At 42.3% G+C, this 27,911-nt stretch overlaps 1 protein-coding gene and 1 non-coding gene across 2 annotated transcripts in view; both read left to right on the top strand.

Moving 5' to 3' along the window:
- LOC108646195 overlaps window positions 1-27,911 on the top strand; it is a 64,040-nt gene that overhangs the window by 8,097 nt on the left and 28,032 nt on the right. Inside the window, exons 3-4 of the mRNA XM_031899381.1 lie at window positions 456-770; window positions 1,456-1,746. Of these exons, the coding sequence (XP_031755241.1) occupies window positions 456-770; window positions 1,456-1,746 (606 nt within the window). The remainder of the gene's footprint in view (window positions 1-455; window positions 771-1,455; window positions 1,747-27,911) is intronic.
- trnap-ugg lies at window positions 22,317-22,388 on the top strand. The gene has a single exon. It is a non-coding gene; the product is annotated as a tRNA-Pro (tRNA).

Raw genomic sequence — 27,911 nt, 5'->3', positions numbered from 1 at the left:
CCTCATTTTTTGCCACTATAATCAATAATCTTACTCTCTGACATTCTGACAGTTAGTTTGCTCAACACAAGCCTTGTTTATTTATCTCATTGTGGAGACAGTTGTATAGTGCCTTTTTGAAATAAAATGGGTTTACACCTGGATTAAAAACTGTCACCTTATAGTTCCAGATAACATCCCTTGGCACCTAACTTGGCAGTACATTAGAACCCCAATTTCATGTTTCCCAGGGGGTGTTGTCAAAACCGCGGAAATTCCGGGAAAACATAAAATCTGGGGGGGGGGGGGGCAACTTGCCTGTATGGGACATTAGACAGTTTGGGCAATAGATGCAGTACTTGGGGAATCAGCTGAACAGCCACATCACATTGGGCTACGCAGTCTATTTGGCTGATAGACAGTTACATGGGAACAGCCCAATCTCTCTCTTCCACTTTTTCTTGATATCATTACAGAGATTCCCCGTTTGGTGACGTTAGACATGGAGGACATGCTGGAAGAAGGGAAATCATACATTATCACCTGCACCGTACACGGAGTGGCACCTATTCAGAACCTCAGGGTCACAATTCTGAGAGGAAAAGAAGAGATTTACAATAAAACATTTAAGGATGACTCTCGTGTCGGCAACATTACAGAAGCAGTAACCTATCAAATCACAGCTGAGAGAAGTGACAACATGGAGGACTTCTCCTGCCAGGCCACCCTTGCACTGGGCACAGTCCCTGGGAACAAAGTACGGTCATCTAATATCCCGGTTAGAACATTTGGTGAGTACCGTCATAATAATCTGATTACCTGCTGGGCTGCTGGGGGGGCAGTGCTCAGGCTCATATTCCTTCCTGACTCCAAACGGCCAATGAGACCAGTACTTTTACCTAGATATCTATCCTGACCTGCTTCTAATCTTAAGATAACGTGACCTCCAGGTATTTAGGAAATACTTCTAAATGAATGACCAAAAATCTTTGGCCAAATACCATCCGCAGAAATATTCTGTTATGGAGATTTATTGCCTGGTAGGCTTGATATTTGTCATTCAATATCATAAGTCAAATATGGATATTTAATAAATCAGAATCAACATAGAAATAGTTCTGTAGCTAAATGTACATCATTATAACATGACTTACAGTGAGAGCTGTGAGCCATTCTTTCCTTGGAACATATGCACATACAGTATGATGAAGGCACAATGCATTCTGGGCTGTTAAACTTAGCAGTTGCGCATATGATAGCATGGAACGTATTCTTTTCATTACACCATTACATGCATTACTTTAATGGTATTTATTAGGAAAGAACAGCCTGTTGGCTTTCAGATGTTTAACTGCATTTCCCAACTTCTGAGAATTGTTGATGCCTACATTATATTAGGCTATAAGCAGTGGTGCGTTGTTTTGCCAAAGCAACTCCATAACTTGTTAATAATATGTTACATTTTACTTCTTTCAGGTCTACCGCAAGCACCATACTTTAATAATACCCATTGGATAAAGATTGGAACCAAGGATACACTCAGTTGTGTAATGCCAAATGCTTCTCCCCCTGACAATGTGACCCTGACAATGCTCTTCGACAATACACGTCTCAGTGTGAATAAAACCAAGATGGCTGACGGCACAGTGGAAGGACGCGCCACAATTCCTCCCGAGTATTTGCTTTCCATTAACACTTATCAAGCTCGTTGCAAAGCTGAACTTCTGGGTCTTTCTAGTGAAGACAGCGTGGATATTCACATCTATGGTAAGATACCGGCCGTATGGTTTAGGCTGACCAGACTAGAAGCTGTTTGAGCAGGACAGTGTGTGTGAGTATTGGATAGAGCTGCTCTACAGCGCAGGTTCCCAAACTGACACTGTTCCCATTTCAATCCCATATCTGTGGCCCAAAAGCTATTTATTGTGTGACTTGGATGGACGCTTGTTTGCAGCCCTGGATAGTCCCAGTAGTTGTTACATATACAGTATCTGTAGCTTTTTTATGAACTAAGAAGGGCCATGTCTGACTATGGGGGAGGGGTCCTATAGAAAATAATATCTTGGGGTGTGACTTCCTCGTCTTCAGGTAATTTAGTGCTACAGGCAGGGCCGCCATCAGGGGGGCACAGGGGGGACAATTCTCGCTTTAAAGGGGGCCCGGCCGTGATACAGTTTTTTAGCTCGGGCCCCCTTTAAAGAATTACGGGCCTTGTCATTGGTGGTCAGCGGGTAATTTGGTTGGTTGCGCCCCATGCGAACGTGTGACGTCAGTACGCAGGGGGTGCAACCTTATAAAAGTGTGGATGCAGCGGAGAGCCAGGGGACATAGCAAGAGGACGCAGCCGGAGGACAGAGCGGGAGACAGAGGAAGCAGGAGGATGCTGGGGGGGATGCAGGAGGATGCTGGGGGGAGCTGGAGGATGCTGGGGAGAGCTGGAGGATGATGAGGGGAGCTGGAGAATGCTGAGGAGGACGCTAGGGGGGTGCTAGAGGATGCTGGGGGGAGCTGGAGGATGCTGGGGAGAGCTGGAGGATGATGAGGGGAGCTGGAGAATGCTGAGGAGGACGCTAGAGGATGCTGGGGGGAGCTGGAGGATGATGGGGGGGAGCCACAGGAAGCAGGAGGACGCTAGGGGAGAGCTGGAGGATGCTACGGAGGATGCTGGGTGGAGCTGGAGGATGCTGGGGAGGATGCTGGGTGGAGAACACTGGGGGAGGACCAGCAATGTTTTAGGGGGCCCTGGGCTGGCTAGCAATGTTTTAAGGGGGTCCCTGCCATGGCACCAATGCAAAACATAACCCCTGGCTACAAATGTTTTAGGGGGTCCTGGCTACCAATGTCTGTGTGTCCTTTGTACTGATGGGAGGGGTCACTGGGGGAGGGGCCATTTGGGGTGGGGCATACGAAGAGGGAGGGGGGGCGAAAATTTTGTTGTGAGGGGCCCCGTGATTTCTGATGGAGGCCCTGGTTACAGGTATATACAGTGAGTAAAGATGGCCATACACATACACACAAAATTACATGAAACTATTTTATATCTTTGCACTATGAATATCAGTTGAATTGTTGATCTGACATATTAGAAAATCAGACCTGCCAATACAACATGTCTGCCAGTGCCCATTGTTAGATGAGAAAGTGAAGAGGAGACTCAGCTCTTCTCCGCCCCCTGCAGGTCTCACTGTTTGGGCTGTAGAAGGTTTCCATACCATGTCTGGTCTCTTGTTTGCTATCAGTCCAAGTCAGTTAGTTGGATGCCAAAGACTGTCAGTCAGTGTAACCCACCATGAGAATAATCCATCAGAAGCTTCATTTTTTTCTTTTCCCCCCAGAGCCTGCAAATATCAACCTCACTCTCTCTAATACTGAAGTGCTATTGGGTGAAACCATAAGAGCCTCCTGCGTGTTAACCAATGAGCATCCAGATCAATACAGTGTAGTGATTGGTTTAAATGGGGAAGACGTCTGTGAAGACCCAAAGTGGGACTGTAATGTGACTGTTAAGGAAACATCCCCTGTGGCAAATGTTACCTGTAAAGCTTTCCATAAACGGAATCAGGGGATAACGTATGTAACGCAGCAATCTGTCCCTGTGATTGGTAAGTACATTTTCTATTTTTTTGTTTTGTTTTCACAATGTTAGCCATTTTTAAACTTCTAACATCATGAATGTGGAACAACAGCACCGCCTACTGGTTATTTTGCCCAACTGGCCGCAGTCATTGGAAAATTAATTTCTTGAGAAAGCAAAGTGTCCTGATGTTGCACTGGTACAGTTAGTAAGGAGAGAAGAGCCGTCGTACGTTTCCCTGATCAATTCTAAGCAGGGAAACATCAATAGACGAATTAAAGATTTCTAGCCGTCCGTAGCCCGTTAGCCAAAATGACCAGCAGGTGGCGCTGTTGCTTCATATATATAATATAAGCATTTGGCACCTCTAACACCTTTAGGGGGTGTCATGTGGCTCTGACCAATCAACAAGTAGGTTCCTTCTCACAAACAGGGGGGCTGCACAGAATGGCCCCGGCTACTGACCTATTTACCTGCCTCTCTTTTCTAGGGGTTCTGCATGAATCTAAAATAATGAATGTATTTTCTTTGCAGGTAACAATACCGGCGGCAGAGGACGTACTGCGCTCATAGTACTGATTGTATTGATTGCAGCAGCAGCAGGGATAGTAGGGATAGCAGCATTTCTGTGTTACAGGAAAGGAACAGACCCAACAAGCAATTTAATATAATGTGCAGCATTTACCTTTGTACTAAGGAAAGGGAATTCCACACTGTGACCCTACCTAATGTACTTGATACTTGAGGGGTTAGTAGAATGCAGCAATTCATTGTATCTCAACTCAGTGGTTGCTAGGTTCAGTTCACCTTAGCATCCCTTATTTTAATGTAAAGCACACTTTTATGAGGTTAGGGTCACAGAGGCAACAAGGGCTGCCAGCATGGCCCTGTCTGATGTCAATACGAAATATACAGCAGAGCATCAAGTCTGTTGCAGTTGTAATTAATAATATCTGAGAAGTGAACACTGAAGGGTCTATGTGTTTATATAAAGAAAATGTGAAGTTCTGTGCATTCTTCTTACTATATGATAGTGCCCAACAGGGGCAGGACCTAATGTTTGTTCTAATCCAGTACCCATGGGTATATCTGGGCACAGGTAAATTGATTGTCTACCTCCAAAGATCAAACATGGAGTAATTTCACCGTTTGCCCTGTTTAGCCCAAGGAATAAGAGAATCCACAGATTCATGATTAAAACAATAGGCAAAAATATGTTCAGCCCAAACCCAATTCATTGTATCATGCTGAACAAGGGGGTCACTTGTCTCCCTAGCAACGGCCGTGTTTGGGGTGCAGCAGTGGGCAGTTGGGACTATACCTGCCTCCCTTCTGATGGCATTGCGCTGTATAACCAGCAGGGGGCGAGAGACACACAGTGACACCTTTGGGAATTCTCTGCCTGTGAGCATTTTGCTTACTCACAATAATACAAACTGTCATAATTAAATATACAATAAAGCACCGTCTGCTGATCAACTGTTTGGCCTCAGTTCTCTCATTCTTAAATAAAAGGACCACAAATAACATAAATAAACGTCCTATTTTACATGAGAATGGTGTTAGTTTTATAGTTGTGTAATGAATGACACTGGACCCCTAATATATCCTATACATAGATTAATGGCATCTCCTCTCCTTATTTTAATGGGGCTTATTTTAAACCCTGGTCAGCTGTTTTTGTTAGACAAAAACAATTCATATTTCTTGTAATTGGCCCCCAACATTTCCCCAGGGGCACAGTGTGCAGCCCCCCAGCATTTCATGGCAGGTTCAGTGTAGATCTCCTTATGGCAAGTGAGTTGGACATTAACCACTTCAGTCCTACATTTTGGATATTCAGTAGTGAGCCCACATGTACACAAAGGGTTAACAGATATCTTTTCATCACATGACATCTGCTGAGGTGTAATTCTGGACAATAGAGATCCTGCCATAAAGCTACACAACAACCCTTACAGCTATAGTCCAGTTCATATAAAGAGATGGAAATGACTGTACACCCTGGTGTGGGTGCAGGGCCCGAGTTCCTACGGAGAAGGGACCCTACTGAATCAACAGGAATGGCTGCAGCATTGGGCTCAATGGGATTTGCTCTGCAGTGCAACCGATCTTGATCTACCTCTGTTAGCTGACTAAGTTGAATCATCCTAAAAACATCTCACATCGACCTGATTGGCTGGGACTGTCGTTTGGGTGTGTCTTGGGAAAAGGGTAGTGCTTAGCTGAATGGTCTTCCTCGTGTATATAAACAGCAATTGTAAATACCTTGTTAGTTAGGCACTTTCCTCTCCTCCATTGCACCTTTCCTTTCCCTTCTTCCTCCCTCCATTTTAGTTATTTTCCCTCCTTATTTTATACCTTTTATTTCTTTTGTAACTAAATATATCACTTATTTAATAAACCAGACTGTCTCAGTGCAATAGTTAAACACCCCAGAATAGAGCAGGTCCAACAATCACATTATTAACTCACTATTCCAACACAATGTCTTGGAAAACAGATCATGCCTGCAGTCCATGGTTACAGTATCTCTGAATAAAGCTTCTTGTTGAATGCATATTGCTCTTGGGGCAGTGGTACACGGGGGGGAGGGCGACTAATCTCCCTGTGTACCACTGCCCTTAGGGTGAAGACACACAGAGCTACTAGAAGCAGCTACTTGTCATGGCTACTAAAATAGACAATGCTGATCATTTACTGATAATTGTCTCTATGTGTGTTTTAGCAGAGGCAATTCTCAGTATTGTCTATGGGATTTTCTGGAGCTTAGTAGCCATGACAAGTAGCTGCTACTAAGTAGCTCTGTGTGTCTTGGTATATAAGGGCAGTGGCAGACAGGGAGATTACTCGCCCCACAACAAATCTTTGTTGCTGCGGGCAACTAATCTCCCCGCTATGCCATCCCACTGGCAAGAATGTAAATCGGTGGTGGGATGTCATATGCGTCACTACGATTTCCCGAAGTCGCCCAAAGTTTCCTCTCAAGGGCAACCTCAGGCGACTTTGGGAAATCTTAGCGATGCATTTGCCATCCCATCCCATCTGCCACTGCCGAAAAGCTGTGACATTATCTGTATCTGGAATGTGGCAGTTGGTATAGTAGGGCATGATAAAGACCATAGGGCAAAATGGTAACTGTATTACAGGAAAGCCAAGAGTAAAGTAAGACTTTGACAAAAAAAACGTTATATTTGTTGCTAAACTCCGAATACCTTACGGACATCTGAAATAATTAGAGAAGGGCCTGTGGGTACTGGTAGATAATAATCTTGTCTGTAGCAAGTAATGCCAGGCAGCCAGGCCCAGATTTGTGGAGAGGCCACAAAGGCCCGGGCCTAGGGCTAGGGGTTTAGGGGCGGCATGCCACCCGCCGCAGGAAAATTTTTAAATTTGGCTCCCATACGGAGCAGTCGGAAGAGGGCGCATGCGCACTGGGGGGCACGTTCACGCATGCGCACGGGGGGACACCCACAGGGGCGGCCGCGGGGCACCCAGGATAGAAATCCGGCCCTGCAGGCAGCAGCTGCAAGGTCCAGTAAGATTTTGAGCCATATTAATAGGGGTATGGATTCATGGGTAGTGATGAGCGAATTTTTTTGGCAGGCATGGATTCGCAGCGAATTTTCCGCATTTTGCCATTGCTGAAATTCGCTGCGGAAAAAATTCTTTGCACAGAATTTTTTTTTGTCACTCGTCAAATCGGGCACGTCAAAAAAAGGCGTGGTCGCGTCAAAAAAAGTGCGGGCGACAGAAAATAGACATGGGTGACAAAAAAAGACACTAGCGACAAAAAATTGCGCGACAAATGCGTTTCGCGCATTTTCTTGCCGTTTCGTGAATTTTATGGCGAAGATTTTATGGACAGATTCGCTCATCACTATTCATGGGAGGAGAGGTTCATTCTTCCCCTTTACAAGAAGAAAGTGGATTCCATCTTAAAATTCAGAAAGGGTTTGTTACAGTGAGAGCTGGACTGGCTGATACATTAGATAGGGGTTGAATACAGGATTATGGAAGATAGATCACCCAGGGACTGGCCCGACTGCCATCTTGGAGTCAGGAAGGAATTTCCCCATCTTGAGACAAACTAGGAAGGCTTAAGTTGGGTTATTTTGCCTATCATGGGTGGTTTCTCATCAATCCTTGGGAAGACTAAGCATCCCCAAACCTGCCTAACCAAAAACAAATAAAAACACTCTTTACTCTTTTACTGGTGTTCAGTGTCCCAAAAAAGGTGTGCACCATTATGAGCCAAACGGGTGTGTAAAGGTACCCCCCCCCCCCCACAAGAGTGCAGTACAACCCCTCTGGGCACCATGTATTGAATCAATTCAGTTTGCAGTCGCAGGTATTTACTGGAACTATTCCCGATAACTTCATTTGTTTCTCCTTCCTTTCATGTCACTGGGAATTCTTCTCACCCCTCCTGCATATTATTGTTGGATTTACAGTTGCCGACTGACAGAAATGGCCATTATTGCTTCCTGTGCAGTTTCCCTGCAGGTTTTACCACTTAATCTTAATACACAGACAGGAGACTTGTCACCCAAACGTAAAAAGCTGTATAATAAATCTCTTAATTAAACAGGAAAGCCAAATTCTTTTTCAAATGAAACGTTTATACCGGTTATAAATCCATTAACAACAGCTACAATCATAGATTGGCTGCCCTTTCTCTATAGGCATAGCAACCACTTTCACTTTCTATTCTGCACTTCCTAGATGTCACTGCACCCCTCACATCAGATCCCCTTTAAGCTGCTGATTGGGCCCCACCAGACTGAGTGGGCAGCTTTCCTGCCCTTGTATGAGCCCTCTCCATATTCTTCCACTATAAATATCTGACACAAAATCAGCCAAATACCTATTGGGCAGGTTTAAAAATCCCATCGGAGCCAGGATTCCATCAGCACCTTAATGTCCTCTGAAGATGGCATGCATTGGAACCAGGGGCGTTTAAACCCCCTGAACCGCGGGAGGTGGTTACTAGTGATGAGCGAATCTGTCCCGTTTTGTTGCGCCATAAAATTCAGGAAACTGCAAGAAAATTCACGAAATGGAGAAGAATTCACAAAATGCATTTGTCACACAATTTTTTTTGTCATCCGCATCTTTTTTGTCACTCGTGTCTTTTTGGGTCGCCCGCATCTTTTTTGTCAGCCTGTTTTGATGCAAACGCGCCCAATTTTGACGCGACCGCACCCAATTTGATGCGATCGTGCCCTTTTTCTGATGCGACCACACCCAATTTGCCATGACCACAACCAATATTGACATGACCCGCCCTTTTAGCACAACCACGCCCAATTTTTAATCGCCGAATGTTTCATGAAACAATTCTCCAATGGTGAAATGCGGAAATTTGCAGCAAATCCATGATGGCAAAAAAATTTGCTCGTCACTAGTGGTTACAGCCATTCTGCCTCTCCATGGTCCCCCCGCCTTTACCTTTACAGCACCGGAGGGGATCCAGGGGGTCCGCATCACTAGTGTAGAGAGTTACCAGGATTCTTCACTGAAAAAGGGCTTTGCCCGAAACATGTAGTGTAACACACTATTAAACACTAATTTGCAGCAAAGCCCTGCAGTGTCAGGTGTCCTTCATTACCTTATATGATGTTTACCAGGCTTTTTGCCACCCCTGGTATCTTTGGGGGTGCAGCCTCATGGCAGCAGCGCCCCTGATTGGAACCCATATTATGATTCAATCTTTGGCCCAAGATCCAAACAATTGAATCAGCCTGATACAGCTGAGCACACAGATGGCCATATTGGGCCATATTGACCAAGCATATGGATCTTTAGGTGTATGGCCACCTCTGGAAACTGATTCCTTCTCTGCAAGTAGTAGTACGACATTGCAAGTTTGGATGGTAGTGTAGTGGCAGTACTGTAGTTGCTTGTGCAGGACAATCATGCTGTTGAAAGATGGCAAAAATGTTTTGCTGGTTACACGTAGAGGGGTAGATGGAATCATTAACCCATTATCAGTTGTTGAACTAGAATTTGTCTCAGTAGAAACAGAGCAGAAAGCCGCAACACAAGTGGGTTGGTTGTCATGGAGGAGAGGCTGTTAAAGATCATCGAGTAGTGTTAAGAGAATGTTTCCGCTCTTCATAAAAGCACTATGAGGAGATGGAAAGAATTTTCAAACTATGTAGCAAAACCTGTTAATGAACAGCATAAAAACAAAGGGAGGAAATTAGCAGGAAAGGGTGTATCCGTTAAAGTGAGAGCTTTTGTTAATAAAGGAGACTGAGTGGCGTTAGGCGAGTGGTCAGGAGCAGACTTGGATGAGGAAACTGAAGTAGGAGATGATATAGAAGAAGAAAAATTAAGACCAATTGTTACTAAAAAGAAAAGGAGAGAAGCTGCCAAAAGAACAGGCACATTTAGCAAAGATCAGGATTATAGAGGCAACACAGAAGCAGCGGAACAGCCATATACTGTAGGAGTTAGCAGAATGGGTCGGACATTTGCCCAGAAAGAGGTGAACGTTTCCTAGAACGAGTCTTCAGGGATTTGGGTGTAGACGGCATCATGCATACTGCAAGGATTTGTGAAATTATTCAGCGGTAACTATCAATTTAACATTAACAGCCATTGCCACTGAATCATTTCACAAATAGAATGTTTTTGTATCAATATCAGAAATGTAAAGTAATGTGGTGATACATGTGATCGTAGATCGGAAGTCCAAACAGAGACAGGCAGCATGCAGCATATAACTGTAGAAAGAGACAGACTGCTCCCCTAGAATGACTGAGCACTGCAGTTTTTGAGATTTTTTTCCATTAGCTGCACTACAGTTACAGGTTACAATGAAAAAAAAAATCTTATTCTCAGACTGACCCCCAAGCTGCCTCTTCCATCAGCAACACCAAAAAAAGTAGTATATAACTGGATGGTGTGTCCTTAGAGAATAAAAATGGTACACTGAGTTTTCATACTAATACCTTCTTCTCCAAAGTTGCTCAAAGTTGAGTGAGGCTTTTGGTTGGGTGATGGTGATGAATGATGATGATCTACCTTGAGTGAGGCTTTTGGTTGGGTGATGGTGATGAATGATGATGACCTACCTTGAGTGAGACTTTTGATTGGGTGATGAATAATGATGACCTACCTTGAGTGAGACTTTTGATTGGGTGATGGTGATGATGACCTACCTTGAGTGAGGCTTTTGGTTGGGTGATGGTGATGAATAATGATGACCTACCTTGAGTGAGTCTTTTGGTTGGGTGATGGTGATGAATGATGATGACCTACCTTAAGTGAGGCTTTTGGTTGGGTAATCGCAATGAATGGTGATGACCTACCTTAAGTTAGGCTTTTGGTTGGGTGATGGTGATGAATGATGATGACCTACCTTGAGTGAGGCTTTTGGTTGGGTAATGGTGATGAATGATGATGACCTACCTTGAGTGACACTTTTGATTGGGTGATGGTGATAAATGATGATGACCTACCTTGAGTGAGGCTTTTGGTTGGGTGATGGTGATGAATGATGATGACCTACCTTGAATGAAACTTTTGGTTGGGTGATGGTGATGAATGATGATGACCTACCTTGAGTAAGGCTTTTGGTTGGGTGATGGTGATGAATGATGATGACCTACCTTGAGTAAGGCTTTTGGTTGGGTGATGGTGATGAATGATGATGACCTACCTTGAGTGAGGCTTTTGGTTGGGTGATGGTGATGAATGATGATGACCTACCTTGAGTGAGGCTTTTGGTTGGGTGATGGTGATGAATGATGATGACCTACCTTGAGTGAGGCTTTTGGTTTAGTGATGGTGATGAATGATGATGACCTAACTTGAGTAAGACTTTTGGTTGAGTGATGGTGATGAATGACGATGACCTACCTTGAGTGAAGCTTTTGGTTGGGTGATGGTGATGAATGACGATGACCTACCTTGAGTGAAGCTTTTGGTTGGGTGATGGTGATGAATGATGATGACTTACCTTGAGTGAGGCTTTTGGTTGGGTGATGGTGATGAATGATGATGACCTACTGTACCTTGAGTGAGGCTTTTGGTTGGGTGATGGTGATGAATGATGATGACCTACCTTGAGTGAGGCTTTTGGTTGGGTGATGGTGATGAATGATGATGACAATATTGATGTTTACTGTCTGCCACTGCCTATGATGGTCTGGTGGGAGTAATGCCAATGGAGCAAATCAGCAAAGAAACAACTTTCACACTGTCTAGACTGAGTAGTACCATGGAATCTGACACAAGGAGATAGTTGTTTTCTCTCACCTCACCTTTCAACGCTTTATGTGACACAGCTTGCCTCCATTGATATGCAGCCTCATTTGTGTAGACTCAAGCAAGAAGTATTTCCCAAGGGTTGCCAGTCTTCAGTGCAAGATATAATTGCCAGCTGCTGAGATGAATAATTACTGTTTCCGCCAATATCCATATCAAATACTGAATGGAAAACACCACTGGAAATAAAATATAACATACACATTGTTACCTAGCAAATATCCTTTAGAATAAACAGACAGTCCTGACTGAAGAGGTACAAAGTTTTGTTTACTAAAACAATATTGCACTTCAGCACTCGGGGTTGGGGATCTTTTTAAAACTTAGGTATAAAGAAGAGCCTCCACATTCTGCCAGGAGCTTCACCTTGGACCTTGGAGGATCTCTTGGTTATCAGGAACGTGAAGGTCGTGCATCAAAGGTTGTGGGACTCTCCAATTGGTCTGAAGTTATTGCTCACTAGCAGTATCTTAAACATAAAAGGCCTTTTTCAACATAAGTTACCATGTTAGCTCTACATTACATTAGAGTCCTCAGCTGGGCAGTTAGTCTAAAGACTAACTAAGATTTAAGACTATCTAAGTTTAAAGATAATTGCCCTGGCAATGTCCCAAGTACATTCTTAAGAGGCTGTCTGGGAAGCAGAGCTGAACGCATTCATAGAAGCAAAAGTGAAACCCCTAGAAAGTCATTCTGTTTTCAGACTGTTAGTTCAATTAGATATCAGACCTCAGGAAAAGCTAGGAAAGCTGATGGGTGTATGTGTAAGAAGGAAATAACACAACAGAGAGCAAAAATGCAACATTTTGACAGAGGGGCAAAGAGAGGAACAGAAAGGGTTGGGTGACTCTTATGATAAAAATGAAATAGAGAACAGTGGAGATCCACATGACAAAGGCATAGACTAAGCAAGACCCTACCTTAATAGCAGGCCAGATCCACCATTCTTTTACTTCAGTGGTTATTCAGTACCAGACAACTCAGCATGGCCCTGGGGATGCCCCGGCTCTCCCTTGTCACATTCTGTATGTTTGGGATCTACTGTGCAGGTAAGTGTTTGTCTAATTTACTTTCCTCTCTGGGCTTAAACTCTTCAACCTGCACTGATACAATCAACAGAAAGGAAGGAGGGCAGTGCTTGTGACGAAGGGTATTCCAGATAAGGGGTCTTTCCGTAATTTGGATCTCCATACCTTAAGTCTACTAAAAAATCAGTAAAACATTAATTAAACCGAATGGGATGGTTTTGCCTCCAATAAGGATTATTTATTTCTTAGTTGGGATCAATTACAAGGAACTGTTTTATTATTACAGAGAAAAGGGAATCATTTAACCATTAAATAAACCCAATAGGGCTGTTCTGCCCCCAATAAGGGGTAATTATATCTTAGTTGGGATCAAGCACAGGTACTGTTTTATTATTACAGAGAAAAGGGAATCATTTAACCATTAAATAAACCCAATAGGGCTGTTCTGCCCCCAATAAGGGGTAATTATATCTTAGTTGGGATCAAGTACAGGTACTGTTTTATTATTACAGAGAAAAGGGAATCATTTAACCATTAAATAAACCCAATAGGGCTGTTCTGCCCCCAATAAGGGGTAATTATATCTTAGTTGGGATCAAGTACAGGTACTGTTTTATTACTACAGAGAAAAAGGAAATCAGTTTTAAAATTCTGAATTATTTGATTAAAATGGAGTCTATGAGAGACAGGCTTTCCGTAATTCGGAGCTTTCTGGATAACGGGTTTCCGGATAAGGGATCCCATACCTGTACAAGACACTCTGAAAGGCATTAATAAAATCCCAGCAGGGCATTCCCCAACCTCACTGCCCTCACTGTAAGGAACCCTATGATGCTTCAACTGAAAGTTCTGTTTCTCAAATCTAAGGGGGGGCTCTAGTGCTTTGACCTATAATCCCCTCTAATGTACTTGTACAGAGTAATCATGTCCCCTCGCAAGCGCCCTTTCTCCAGAGAAAACAACCCCAACCCAGATCAGTTTAGTTGCACGTCTCTGCACTCTCTCCAGCTCATTAATATCCTTCTTAAGGACTGGAGCCCAAAACTGCACTGCATACTTGCAAAGACTATTATTCTCAATTTATATGTTATATTTTATACTTATCTGGAAGACTGCCAGGTGAAGGGTCTTTACTATGTCCTCAAAGTCCTCTGTCCTCTCTTAACTAGAGACTTACATTTCTAACAATAATTAAGGCAATTATCTAATAATTAAGGCAATAATTTAATAATGGAGGCATACATCATTCTTATCTTATCCTATCCATGCATGACAGATACTGTCGTATCTCTGTATAGTCTACAATATTTCTTTTACTTGGACAGTATTAACCATATATAGAAAAAAGAACATACTGTTGAAAATAAAACTTTTATCAGAAATACGTATACTTAGAAGACAAAATCCTGCCCATTATTTAACACTTTTACTGCCAACCGTTTTGGTCAAAACAGAACTTCTACTGCCAGACAGTTTTTGAACATTTTGCACTGTTTCACTTTAGGGGCCTTTCCTCGGGGGGGGGGGGGACTTTTAGTTTACCCAGGAAAACAATATAACGTTTTTTCCAGGACAACCTAAGCTTTCAAAATATGGTAGAGTTTTTGTGGAATTTCAAATCTGTAACAAGATATTGGCTTCTAAATGTCTAAAAAATAAAAAAAATTATATTTTCCATAAGATAAACATATACACCAGAAACAAAAATTATTTTATGCATGAAAATACATCTGATTTGGAAAGTCCCATGTCTCCTGAATGTGCCAATACCAAATATATATAGTTTTATGGAGATGTCTAACTTGTATAGGTCACAAACTCCCGGCAGGACCCTACCAAATTCCCAAAGCACTGCTCCAGAAAGCTGCATACTTTAGATTGCAAGGCCAAAAATCCCTCTGACAGAAGTTTTAACCCCAGAAAATTATACATTTTTAAAAATAACTAATTCTGGGGAATCCAGAATAGGCACAACTGTCTGTCTACTCCAAGTTGCAATGCTTTCCTAAAGTTATTGGTTTTTATCAAAATGTGAATTTTTTAAAAAATCGCTTCAAAGCTTCCAGTCTATAGTATCTTATCTTCTACAGGTCATAGAGTAACCAGATAGAACACCCTAAATATGAACGCCAGGGGTCCACTGAACAGTTTGATGCCCAATATGTATAGGTTTACGTAACTATGTGGCATGTAGGGGCCCCAATGGGAACATACCCCCATATGATCTATTATTTCTGTCATTTCAGTTTCTGCAAAATCAACACATTGACATCATTATATGTGGGATAAAGCTAGTAAAACGTATAATGACCCCAGAAAGTCATATATTTTTGGAAAGTACACATTCCCCAAAATCTAAAGCCGCAAAGGTTTCCTAAGTTTGACGATTTTTATGACATTTCCAAAAATCACCTCTGAACAGTTTGATGCCCACTGTACATAGGTTTATCAAAGCACATGGCACTCAGAGACCCCCAAATATACCTTGTGCCACTAATTTCATGGCTTGCCTTTACCTAATTCATAAACACATGGCAGTTTTATGTGGGATAGAAGCTGCAGAAATGTAGGGTGACCCCAGAAAACCATATATTTTTGGAAAGTACACATTCGGACAAATCCAACAAGGGTAAAGAGTCCTTTCTACACCAAAGTACCAATCTGCAAAGCTTTCCTAAAGTTAGTGGTTTCTATGACATTTCAGAAAATCGCCTAAAAATGTTGCAATTTGACGCATTTATCTCACACAATTTCTTGCGTACAAAGGCAAGTCACCCCAAATAGGAACACCAGAGGCCTACTGAACAGTTTGATGCCCAATATGCATAGATATACCAAACTATGTGGCGTACAGGGGCAAAAAAGTAATTGTTTTGAGAAACTTCCGAGAAAATTCGCCGCTGGAAAAATTTGTTGCACAGATTTTTTTTTTGGTCTCAAAGTGGGCGTGACCGAGTCAAAAAGGGCGTGGTCACGGCAAAAAAGGTGTGGTCACGCCAAAAAAAGCAGGGGTGACCAAAAAATAGCCTATCCATTCAATATCACACACTGCCCCATCTGCTAACACTCGGCAAAAATCAACACTCCAAAAATCACGATTCATAACACTGACCCTGTTGACACACCTTCTCTGTCTAACTGTCTCAGTTCTAGACCCTCCTCCCTCAGTCTTTGTCTGATCCCAATGCACAATGCAATAATTACAACTCAATTCTATCTTCTCATACCCCTCTGCAACCCCAGTGCCACTGTGCCCATAATCCCCTAAATTGCTTCACTCATTCTCATGATCTGCAGAGTTCATTTGGAGAAAATCTTGTACAAAAGCTGACTTTTATAAATTCTCCATTATAAATTTATCCTGCCATTCCTCAACTCTGCCCTCTCCTAGGCTAGGCAAAATGACAATAGTGCCATCATAAATAATAACAAATAAAACCCACAATGGCTATTTTCCATTTTCAACTCTCTTCTTCATCCCTCACCAAATGACACATTTATACACACATCCCCAGGATACTGCAAAATGTTTCAAATGCCAAGTAGATGCTATGTGCAAACAGTTTGCTCCCCTACAGAAATGAATGATCAGCCTTCCTAAGTCTCTTCTATACTTTTTAAACTGTTTTGATCTGGTTACTGAGTCTTAAGTTTCTCTTGTCCTCTCTACTGACAACTTGCTAACTTGATCCAATGCCCTCACGTTACTAACACAGTGTGCCCCTGCCCATACTCCAGCTCATAGATTCAATTCATCTACTCATTGGTACTTTATCTTCTTTATTTAAGCAGGCCTGTGCCAAGCCCATTCTTAAAGGCTACACAAGACCCAGTGTGTCTAACTATCACCCTTTCTCTTACCCCCAAGCCTCTAAACTCCTGGAAAGTCCTGTCTTTGCATTGACCCTGTTAATTTGGCATGCTGCCTGGGGGTTGATGCCTTTTTCTGCATAATAATAGAAAAATATGCACCCCTTTCTTTGACAAGTAAAGACTACTGCAGTCTCCTAGTTACCAGTCTCCCAGACTCCTACCTCTCACTTTTCTGATCCTCCTGCTCTCTCGTAAGAGGGAACCTGTTCATCCACAGGTAAAATCTCTATCATGGCTACCTGTTAAGCAAAAGGACAGGATACAAAAGTAGTTCTCTTAAAGCATAATCTTCTTACGGAGGCTTTATGTTCCAGGTTCCCCAACACATCCACCCCCAGCACCAGGTGGAGCCCAAAAAGGAAGAACCATGTGATTCCTATGGACAAGACCAACATGTCCCTGGGCCAATAGTCCTGAGCCAGTAAAGAAATAAACCCCCTTAGGTCCCTTACAATTATTTGGCTCATATTCTGCAGTGGTGGGGCTCATCCCCAGAGACTCTTGGCCTATTCTCTCCCTTTCCTGCCACTCACACCTAGAATGGCTAAAGCTTCCCCATTGGCTCCTGCTTAAGTCTATTAATCCCTGAACAATGTCATAAAATATGACATAAAATTCAAACGAACAGTGCAGCAGTAATAACAACAATGAATATAGCATCATATTCCCAAATCCCAACTATAACTTGTAGCCCACTGTGCTGGTTGTACCATTTTTCAGCCGCATCCCCAAATCTCTAGGTGAGCTGAAAGCCTGGTGAGATAGTGGAGCCAGTGGCACATTAACAGATATTTCATAAAACAAATAGAAATTGCATTAAATTAGCTTTAAAACCTAAACAATCTTTAGAAGTTGTAAGAAGGCATAATGTGAATGTGGCTAATGCACTGAGGAAATTCCTGCTTTAAGGCCCTTTCCTGTTGCATTGTAACTCTGAAATAAAAACATAACGTCGGGCCGGTATCATGTATTCCAAGGTTCCACTCGTACATCCGATTGCACCAATGTGGACACTGAAATGACCTTTCTCTCTAATACCAAACCAAACCCTTGTTTTTATAATCCTTCCTGCTGATACTACATGTAAGGGCTGTCCAGTCTAATCCCTGGTTTTAAAAGTTGATTCCCTGTGATCTAAGACAATTTTCAACCAGGCTTTCCTTATTTATTTTGTTTTACACTCTTAGTAACACAGCTCTATGCCTTTATGCAGACAATCTGATACAGCCACAACAATTAATAAGACTAAAGGTCCCCATACACGAGCAGATCCGCTAGCTTGGCGATGTCACCAAGCGAGCGGATCTTCTCCCGATATCCCAACCTATGGGTGGGCGATGTCAGGAGAATCCAAGGTAATTCGATCCTTTGGCCCTGGGGCTAAACGATCGAATTACAACGACGGGTATAGGTAAAGTCGGTCCGGGGACCTCATCATGGGTTTAAATAAACCCAATAGGGCTGTTCTGCCCCCAATAAGGGGTAATTATATCTTAGTTGGGATCAAGTACAGGTACTGTTTTATTATTACAGAGAAAAGGGAATCATTTAACCATTAAATAAACCCAATAGGGCTGTTCTGCCCCAATAAGGGGTAATTATATCTTAGTTGGGATCAAGTACAGGTACTGTTTTATTATTACAGAGAAAAGGGAATCATTTAACCATTAAATAAACCCAATAGGGCTGTTCTGCCCCCAATAAGGGGTAATTATATCTTAGTTGGGATCAAGTACAGGTACTGTTTTATTATTACAGAGAAAAGGGAATCATTTAACCATTAAATAAACCCAATAGGGCTGTTCTGCCCCAATAAGGGGTAATTATATCTTAGTTGGGATCAAGTACAGGTACTGTTTTATTATTACAGAGAAAAGGGAATCATTTAACCATTAAATAAACCCAATAGGGCTGTTCTGCCCCAATAAGGGGTAATTATATCTTAGTTGGGATCAAGTACAGGTACTGTTTTATTATTACAGAGAAAAGGGAATCATTTAACCATTAAATAAACCCAATAGGGCTGTTCTGCCCCCAATAAGGGGTAATTATATCTTAGTTGGGATCAAGTACAGGTACTGTTTTATTATTACAGAGAAAAGGGAATCATTTAACCATGAAATAAACCCAATAGGGCTGTTCTGCCCCCAATAAGGGGTAATTATATCTTAGTTGGGATCAAGTACAGGTACTGTTTTATTATTACAGAGAAAAGGGAATCATTTAACCATGAAATAAACCCAATAGGGTGGTTCTGCCCCCAATAAGGGGTAATTATATCTTAGTTGGGATCAAGTACATGTACTGTTTTATTATTACAAAGAAAAATGAAATCAATTTTAAAAATCTGAATTATTTGATTAAATGGAGTCTATGGGAGATGGGCTCTTTAATTCATAGCTTTCTGGATAACGGGTTTCCGGATAACGGATCCCATACTTGTAATGGCAAAGATTTCTCAGTGGTATAGCCAGTGATATGTCTGCTATTATATATTATCATTTCAGTGCTTGATGGTACTAACTGACTAGTAATTGAGTTTAATGCCCCCTCTTTGTCCGGGCTTCAGCAAAGGTGGAACCCAATGTAGAAGTCAACTAGAGGCAGGGCAATGATAGAAGGAAAGTGTGCCTTCTGATTTTGGTTCAACCAGTGAACTGTAGGGATATAAATACAAACCGCAAAGTTGTATTTATACATATATATATATTCCATGCATCCAGGTACCTCCTCCTTAAGACATGTGATCATTGTAGGACAGGGATCCCCAACCTTTTTTACTCGTGAACAACATTCAGATGTAAAAAGTGTCGGGGAGCCATACAAGTTCTTTGGAGGATGACAAATAAGGGCTGTGATTGGCTATTTCGTAGCCCCATGTGGGCTGCTGGCCTATGGGAGGCTCTGCTTGGAGTAAAACCGTTTCTCTGTGCAACCAAAACTTGCCTCCAAGCCAGGAATTCAAAAATAATCACCTACTTTGAGGCCATTGGGAGCAACATCCAAGGGGTTGGCGAGTAACATGTTGCTCCTGGGACACTGGTTGGGGATCACTGTTCTAGAGGTTCTCTTGCATCACACTGTATGAGCCCTGTACTTTGCAGAACCCACAGTGCATCACAGCAGGCTGGACACATTGATGCTACATGCGAGTTTTGTGGCACATGTATAAGCACGGTAGCTTTGTAGATATCACTGACACACACACAAATTTTGCACCCATTCATAAATGAGTCCTTTTATGCCTATATATATATATCTATGTATGTATACACAATCCATCATTAGGACGCTTATCTCCCAGCATGGCTGTTTTGCCAAATTAAACATGTTTGGTCCCTGGGTTATTGGGTAGGAAAGAGTCTAGAACCAATGTCACATGACCCGTCTATCTTTTCTATTTTCAGGGGCATCGCAGGAGCCATGCCAGGGGAACGTTGGGAATGATGAGGTGTATGTTCCATTTGGAGGCTCAGCTCTGTTAAACTGCACCCACAACTGCACTCTAGCTGTATGGGAGTCACGATTAAGAAAGAAGAACGTACTTAGAGGACCTGGCTGGGTTTCTGTTGAAGTTGAAGATACATTTGATGAATTGGGAGCATCACCCATCAGCTGCACTGTTGCAATATCAAAGGATGAATCAGTTGATAACACTGTCACAGTAATATTTTATGGTATGTTTTGTGTTGTACAATTGTGTTGCAGACAAATATTAGCACAATTCCAGTAACCCATACCAACCAATTAAACGTTTCTTCAGGTCTAGTGTGGTAATTAAGACATAGGTGAATATTTGATTGGTTATACATGCTGCTATATGACCCCCCCATTTTGCTGTTTCTGTGATAATGGGTTTATAGAGTAAAAGGTTCAGTTTTAGTAACTTCTAGCCTGGTGCCCACTGGAATGTATAATAGGCCCTGGCTTTTCAAGTACACTTAGGCCAAAACAGCCCAATAAACAGGCCCTGCCTGTGGCAATTTTCAGCAGTCCCTCTGGCATGTACCACAATACACCATTGGTGCCATTCTGAGCCCGCTCTTACCAACTGACAAGCAATTACCAATTACTAGCCAACTGCAGCTATGGTAACAAAGGCAAACTTTGGATTGAAGTCTGTGGGTTGTTTGACCAGGTATAGACTTTTTTCCTACTCCCCCTTTAGTGTGTTTCTAATTAGGGGTTCACTGATATGAGGACCATGCTGTGTCATTGCATCAGATCTAAGTGCATGGAAGTACCAGGCCCCAGGCCTCCATATATGCCGATTGCTATTTTCCCTTTATATTTACTGGATTGAAATATTAAAAGTAGAATGTATAATTATTTTCCATCCCCACTAGCTTCTAAACTTGTGGCACAGGTACTATAAATGGCTGCACTACTCCATATTCATTGGCTATAATGGAGACCTGCCTGGCAGCTACGGTACCATTACTGTCAATGGGGAGCGGTATGACCAAGTTAAGGTTTTTTTTACTGCAGTTGAAAGAAATGCCATGTTTGCTAAGGGCATAAGTTCAAAGATAGTCTAAAATAATTTTCCCAACAGGGCCATATTTCTATATAGGCCTGTGCCTAAGGTGGAAACTTTAGATGATGGCCCTCGCACTCCCTGACTTCTGCAATTGTATGTGTCCTCCTCATGAATACAGTGCTGCTGAAACAGGGAGTTCTGTATTCATGGGACACAAGCAGATCTCTGCACTCCAATGTGCAGGACAGGATGCAAATAGGCAAAAAACATGGAGGTTTGCACCTTTTTTTTACACTTTGACCCTGCCCTGCAAAATACTTTTTATTTTTGACACTCTATTTCTGTTGTAGAGATTCCACGTTTGGTGACGTTAGACATGGAGGACATGCTGGAAGAAGGGAAATCATACATTATCACCTGCACCGTACACGGAGTGGCACCTATTCAGAACCTCAGGGTCACAATGTTGAGAGGAAAAGAGGAGATTTACCACAAAACATTTAAGGATGACTCTCGTGTCGGCAACATTACAGAAGCAGTAACCTATCAAATCACAGCTGAGAGAAGTGACAACATGAAGGACTTCTCCTGCCAGGCCACCCTTGCACTGGGCACAGTCATTGGGAACGTTACAGTACCGTCATCTAATGTCACGGTTAGAACATTTGGTGAGTAAAGTCATAATAATCTCCCGAGTATTTGCTTTCCATTAACACTTATCAAGTTCATTACAAAGCTGAAGTTCTGGGTCTGTCTACTGAAGGCACAAAGGATATTTACCTCTATGGTAAGACACCAGCCATATGGTTTAGGCTGATCAGACTACTGTACATATGGTTTCTGTGCCTTCTAGAACATGACTGTTTGAGCGCGTGAAACCGGTTGAATATATAAAAATAGTTGGACAGAGCTGTTTTGGAGAACAGGTTTCCAAACTAAGGCTGTCAGTTATATTATGATTTAGATGGATGCTTGTTTGCGCCACTGGAGCCCTGGAGCCTGCCCTGCCTTTAGGGGCCAGGACATTGTTTGAAGGGCAGCATGGCACAAATGTAGGTTTGGTAAAGCAGCTGGGCCCAGAGCCAGGCAGCAGGCCCCCAGCGCAGGCTCGTTGGTCTAGGGGTATGATTCTCGCTTTGGGTGCGAGAGGTCCCGGGTTCAAATCCCGGACGAGCCCAGGCTTTTAGAATGAGGCGGCCACCGCAGAGCGGCGTCGGCCTTCCACCTAACCAGGCTGAATGTGTTGCCGAAACCCGAGGATCGCTAATGGTCAACAGAGGCAAGGACCAGGGCAGCTTATATGACCTGGCCTTGCCTTCGCTGGTGGAGTCCTTTGAAATCCTCATGAAAGGAAAGCTGCGCCAGAAGAGCTCTGGTATCGGTACAGAGCCAAAAGCCCCTCTTTTGGAGGTAGCTGAACAGGCGCTTGGCGTATTTGGAGAGCAGCGCGTCATCGGAGAGAAATGACCAAGCTATTAGGGACCTGCGTGAGAGCACGAAGAGGAAGACAAGCTCCTCTTCAGTTCCTGCAGTTACACCTGTATGGGCTATAGAGAGGCAGCCATACCCACGATCCAATCAGTAGTACAACAAACACTATCAGCCGGTGTGTGCCCAACCTTGAGATAAATGAATGATGAATGAAATAATCACAAGCTTCATTGTTTTTCTTTTCCCCCCAGAGCCTGCAAAAATCAACCTCACTCTCTCTAATACTGAAGTGCTATTGGGTGAAACCATAAGAGTCTCCTGCGTGCTAACCAATGAGCATCCAGATCAATACAGTGTAGTGATTGGTTTAAATGGGGAAGACGTCTGTGAAGACCCAAAGTGGGACTGTAATGTGACTGTTAAGGAAACATCCCCTGTGGCAAATGTTACCTGTAAAGCTTTCCATAAACGGAATCAGGGGATAACGTATGTAACGCTGCAATCTGTCCCTGTGATTGGTAAGTACTTATTAAAGGGGAACTATAGACAGAAACATTACATATACATGAATTCAGCATTATCAATGATTTCAAAGTTATTTGTAAATGTAATTGCTGTTGAAAGCAGGATCTTTCTGCTATAATTTGCACTTCTCGAGCAGGATAAGTAAACAACTGAAACAATGTAGCAGCAGACAGCTCTCCTCCAGCCAAGAACCCTCATTCCCACAATTCCTTGCATGTTACATGACCCTTTTTTCAGAGTAATGGAAAATTGCTTTGTACATTTTGCAAAAAAAACATTTTTTTTTAGTTTTCAAGATGTTAGCAGTTTTAAAGATTCTAATATAATGGATTTGAAAAAACATTGCCACCTACTGGCCATTTCAATAAATTCTATGAGCAAAGGAAAGTCTTGTAATGCTGTTCTGTTTAGAAAATAGTGAGCAGTGGTGTAACCAGAATGACGGGGGAGCGGGGAGTAGGTATCTGTGCACGCCGGGCCCCTGTGAAGATTTTCGTGCGGAGGGACCCAGCACACACATTTGCCTACCCACCGCCCCTCCCCCACCGCTCACAAGTACACGTGCGCCCGCTGCAAACTATCAAACTTTTCCTTGACAAGAGCAGCTATAGAAGAAGCGGCCCCCGTGGTTCAAGCCCCACCCCCCACGACCATGGGTTCTCCTTTCCCTATAGTACCGCCACTGTTAGTGAGCAGAGACAAGTCTTGTGATGCTGTTCTGCTTAGAAAATAAAGTTTGTGAGCAGAGAAAAGTCATCTGAGGATTTTCTGATAAGTTCTAAACAAGACCCAGCTTTCCTTTTCACAGGAAATTCATTTTCAGCAGATTGGAGCCAGTTGGCTAAAATAATACACAGATTATTTTTAAGGGTTGACCTTTTCAATGGTATCTATTACCTAAAGATTGTTTGCAAGCTAAATGAGTCAACACTCCAGATGAGGGAAACAAATGAAGGATGAAAGAAACAATCATAAACCTTTTGTTTTTTTTTTCCTCCAGAGCCTGCAAATATCAACCTCACTCTCTCTAATACTGAAGTGCTATTGGGTGAAACCATTAGAGCCTCCTGCGTGTTAACCAATGAGCATCCAGATCAATACAGTGTAGTGATTGGTTTAAATGGGGAAGACGTCTGTGAAGACCCAAAGTGGGACTGTAATGTGACTGTTAAGGAAACATCCCCTGTGGCAAATGTTACCTGTAAAGCTTTCCATAAACTGAATCAGGGGATAACGTATGTAACGCAGCAATCTGTCCCTGTGATTGGTAAGTACTTATTAAAGGGGAACTATAGAAAAATGCAAAAATTTTGCATTGTCAATGATTTTAGACTTATTTGTAAATGTAATTGCTGTTGAAAGTGATATCATTCTGGCCGTTGCTATAATTTGAACTGTGCAAGCAGGATAAGTGAACAACTGCAACAATGCACAGCAGCCAGAGGCAGCTCTCCTCCAGCCAAGGACCCTGCTTCCCACAATGCCTTGCATGTTTTGTGTTCCTTAATTCAGATTAATGTAAAATCGCTTAGTACTTTAGCAATTAACAAAATTTTTTTTTCTAGTTTTCAAGATGTTAGCTGTTTTAAAAATTCTAATGTAATGAATTTGAAACAACATTGCCACCTGCTGGTCATGTCAATGAATTCCATGAAAAAAGGAAAGTCTTGTGATGCTGTTCTGGTCAGAAAATAAAGTTAGTGAGCAGAGAAAAGTCATCTGAGGTTCTGATAAGTTCTAAAAACAACAACATGACTAGACTTTCCTATTTGAAGGGATCAAGTACAGGTACTGTTTTATTATTACAGAGAAAAGGGAATCATTTAACCATTAAATAAACCCAATAGGGCTGTTCTGCCCCCAATAAGGGGTAATTATATCTTAGTTGGGATCAAGTACAGGTACTGTTTTATTAGTTTTAAAATTCTGTATTATTTGATTAAAATGGAGTTTATGGGAGACAGGCTTTTCGTAATTCGGAGCTTTCTGGATAATGGGTCTCCGGATAAGGGATCCCATACCTGCGCCATAATGCGATAACTCAATCAAATACACCAGTGGGGCAGTTAGCGTTACCTTACTGTCTGTAATCCCCAACCAGCGCCGGATTATCATTAAAAGAAAGAAAGTGAATGGAACACTATTCCCAAAAAACAAGACAAACTCCTATTTTCATTTAACCCCTTAGGGAACAAGGTTTCAGGTTCCCAAATCCAGTAAGCTTCTGAGCCGAGACATTTTCTCTACAGACAGCCCCACTGTGAGGGGAATCTTCTCCAATACCTTGAGCTCAATGAATGATGAATGATATAATCATAAGCTCCCTGTTATTTTCTTTTCCCCCCAGAGCCTGCAAATATCAACCTCACTCTCTCTAATACTGAAGTGCTATTGGTTGAAACCATAAGAGCCTCCTGCGTGCTAACCAATGAGCATCCAGATCAATACAGTGTAGTGATTGGTTTAAATGGGGAAGACGTCTGTGAAGACCCAAAGTGGGACTGTAATGTGACTGTTAAGGGAACATCCCCTGTGGCAAATGTTACCTGTAAAGCTTTCCATAAACGGAATCAGGGGATAACGTATGTAACGCAGCAATCTGTCCCTGTGATTGGTAAGTACTTATTAAAGGGGAACTATAGACAAACACAAACATTTCATATACATGAATTCAGCATTATCAATGATTTCAAAGTTATTTGTAAATGTAATTGCTGTTGAAAGCAGGATCTTTCTGCTATAATTTGCACTGCTCGAGCAGGATAAATGAACAACTGAAAGATTGTAGCAGCAGACAGCTCTCCTCCAGCCAAGAACCCTCATTCCCACAATTCCTTGCATGTTACATGATCCTTTTTTCAGAGTAATGGAAAATTGCTTTGTACATTTTGCAAAAAAACATTATTTTTTTCTAGTTTTCAAGATGTTAGCTGTTTTAAAAATTCTAATATAATGGATTTGAAACAACATTGCCACCTACTGGCCATTTTAATAAATTCTATGAGCAAAGGAAAGTCTTGTAATGCTGTTCTGTTTAGAAAATAGTGAGCAGTGGTGTAACAACAATGGCGGGGGGAGCGGGGAGTAGGTATCTGTGCACGCCGGGACTCTGTGCAGATTTTCGTGCGGAGGGACCCAGCACACACAAATGCCTAACCCACCGCCCCTCCCCCACCGCTCACACCGCCCCTCCCCCACCGCTCATAAGTACATGTGTGCCCGCTGCAAACTATCAAACTTTTCCTTGACAAGAGCAGCTATAGAAGAAGCCGACCCCGAGTTTCCGCCCACCCCCCCCCAAGGCCATGGGTTCTGCTTTCTCTATAGTACCGCCACTGTTAGTGAGCAGAGACAAGTCATGTGATGCTGTTCTGCTAAGAAAATAAAGTTTGTGAGCAGAGAAAAGTCATCTGAGGATTTTCTGATAAGTTCTAAACATGACCCGGATTTCCTTTTAATTAGATTGGAGCCAGTTGGCTAAAATAATACACAGATTATTTACCTTTTCCAAGGTATCTATTACCTAAAAATTAATTGCAAGCTAAATGAGCCCACACTCCAGATGCCCTCGGTTCAGTTCTGCCCCCAATAAGGGGTAATTATATCTTAGTTGGGATCAAGTACAGGTACTGTTTTATTATTACAGAGAAAAGGGAATCATTTAACCATTAAATAAACCCAATAGGGCTGTTCTGCCCCAATAAGGGGTAATTATATCTTAGTTGGGATCAAGTACAGGTACTGTTTTATTATTACAGAGAAAAGGGAATCATTTAACCATTAAATAAACCCAATAGAGCTGTTCTGCCCCAATAAGGGGTAATTATATCTTAGTTGGGATCAAGTACAGGTACTGTTTTATTATTACAGAGAAAAGGGAATCATTTAACCAATCATTTAACCATTAAATAAACCCAATAGGGCTGTTCTGCCCCAATAAGGGGTAATTATATCTTAGTTGGGATCAAATACAAAGCACTGTTTTATTTTTACAGTGAAAAAAAGAAATCAATTTAAAAAATCTGAATTATTTGATTAAAATGGAGTCTATGGGAGACATGCTTTTCTGTAATTTGGAGCTTTCTGGATATCGGGTTTCTGGATAATGGATCCCATACCTGTACCATAATGCCATTACCCAAACAAATATACCAGTGGGGCAGTTAGCGTTACCTTACTGTGTGTAATCCCCAACCAGCGCCGGGTTATCATTAAAAGAAAGAAAGTGAATGGAACACTATACACAAAAAACAAGACAAACTCCTATTTTTATTTAACCCCTTAGGGAACAAGGATTCAGGTTCCCAAATCCAGTAAGCTTCTGAGCCGAGACATTTTCTCTTTACAGACAGCCCCACTGTGAGGGGAATCTTCTCCAATACCTTGAGCTCAATGAATGATGAATTAATCATAAGCTCCCTGTTATTTTCTTTCCCCCCCCGAGCCTGCAAATATCAGTCTCACTCTCTCTAATACTGAAGTGCTATTGGGTGAAACCATAAGAGCCTCCTGCGTGTTAACCAATGAGCATCCAGATCAATACAGTGTAGTGATTGGTTTAAATGGGGAAGACGTCTGTGAAGACCCAAAGTGGGACTGTAATGTGACTGTTAAGGAAACATCCCCTGTGGCAAATGTTACCTGTAAAGCTTTCCATAAACGGAATCAGGGGATAACGTATGTAACGCAGCAATGTGTCCCTGTGATTGGTAAGTACTTATTACAGATAATTCGGCAGCTTATC

This window comes from Xenopus tropicalis, chromosome 3 (assembly GCF_000004195.4).
Source record: "Xenopus tropicalis strain Nigerian chromosome 3, UCB_Xtro_10.0, whole genome shotgun sequence".
Lineage (NCBI taxonomy): Eukaryota > Metazoa > Chordata > Amphibia > Anura > Pipidae > Xenopus > Xenopus tropicalis.
This window is presented reverse-complemented; position numbering and strand designations above follow the sequence as displayed.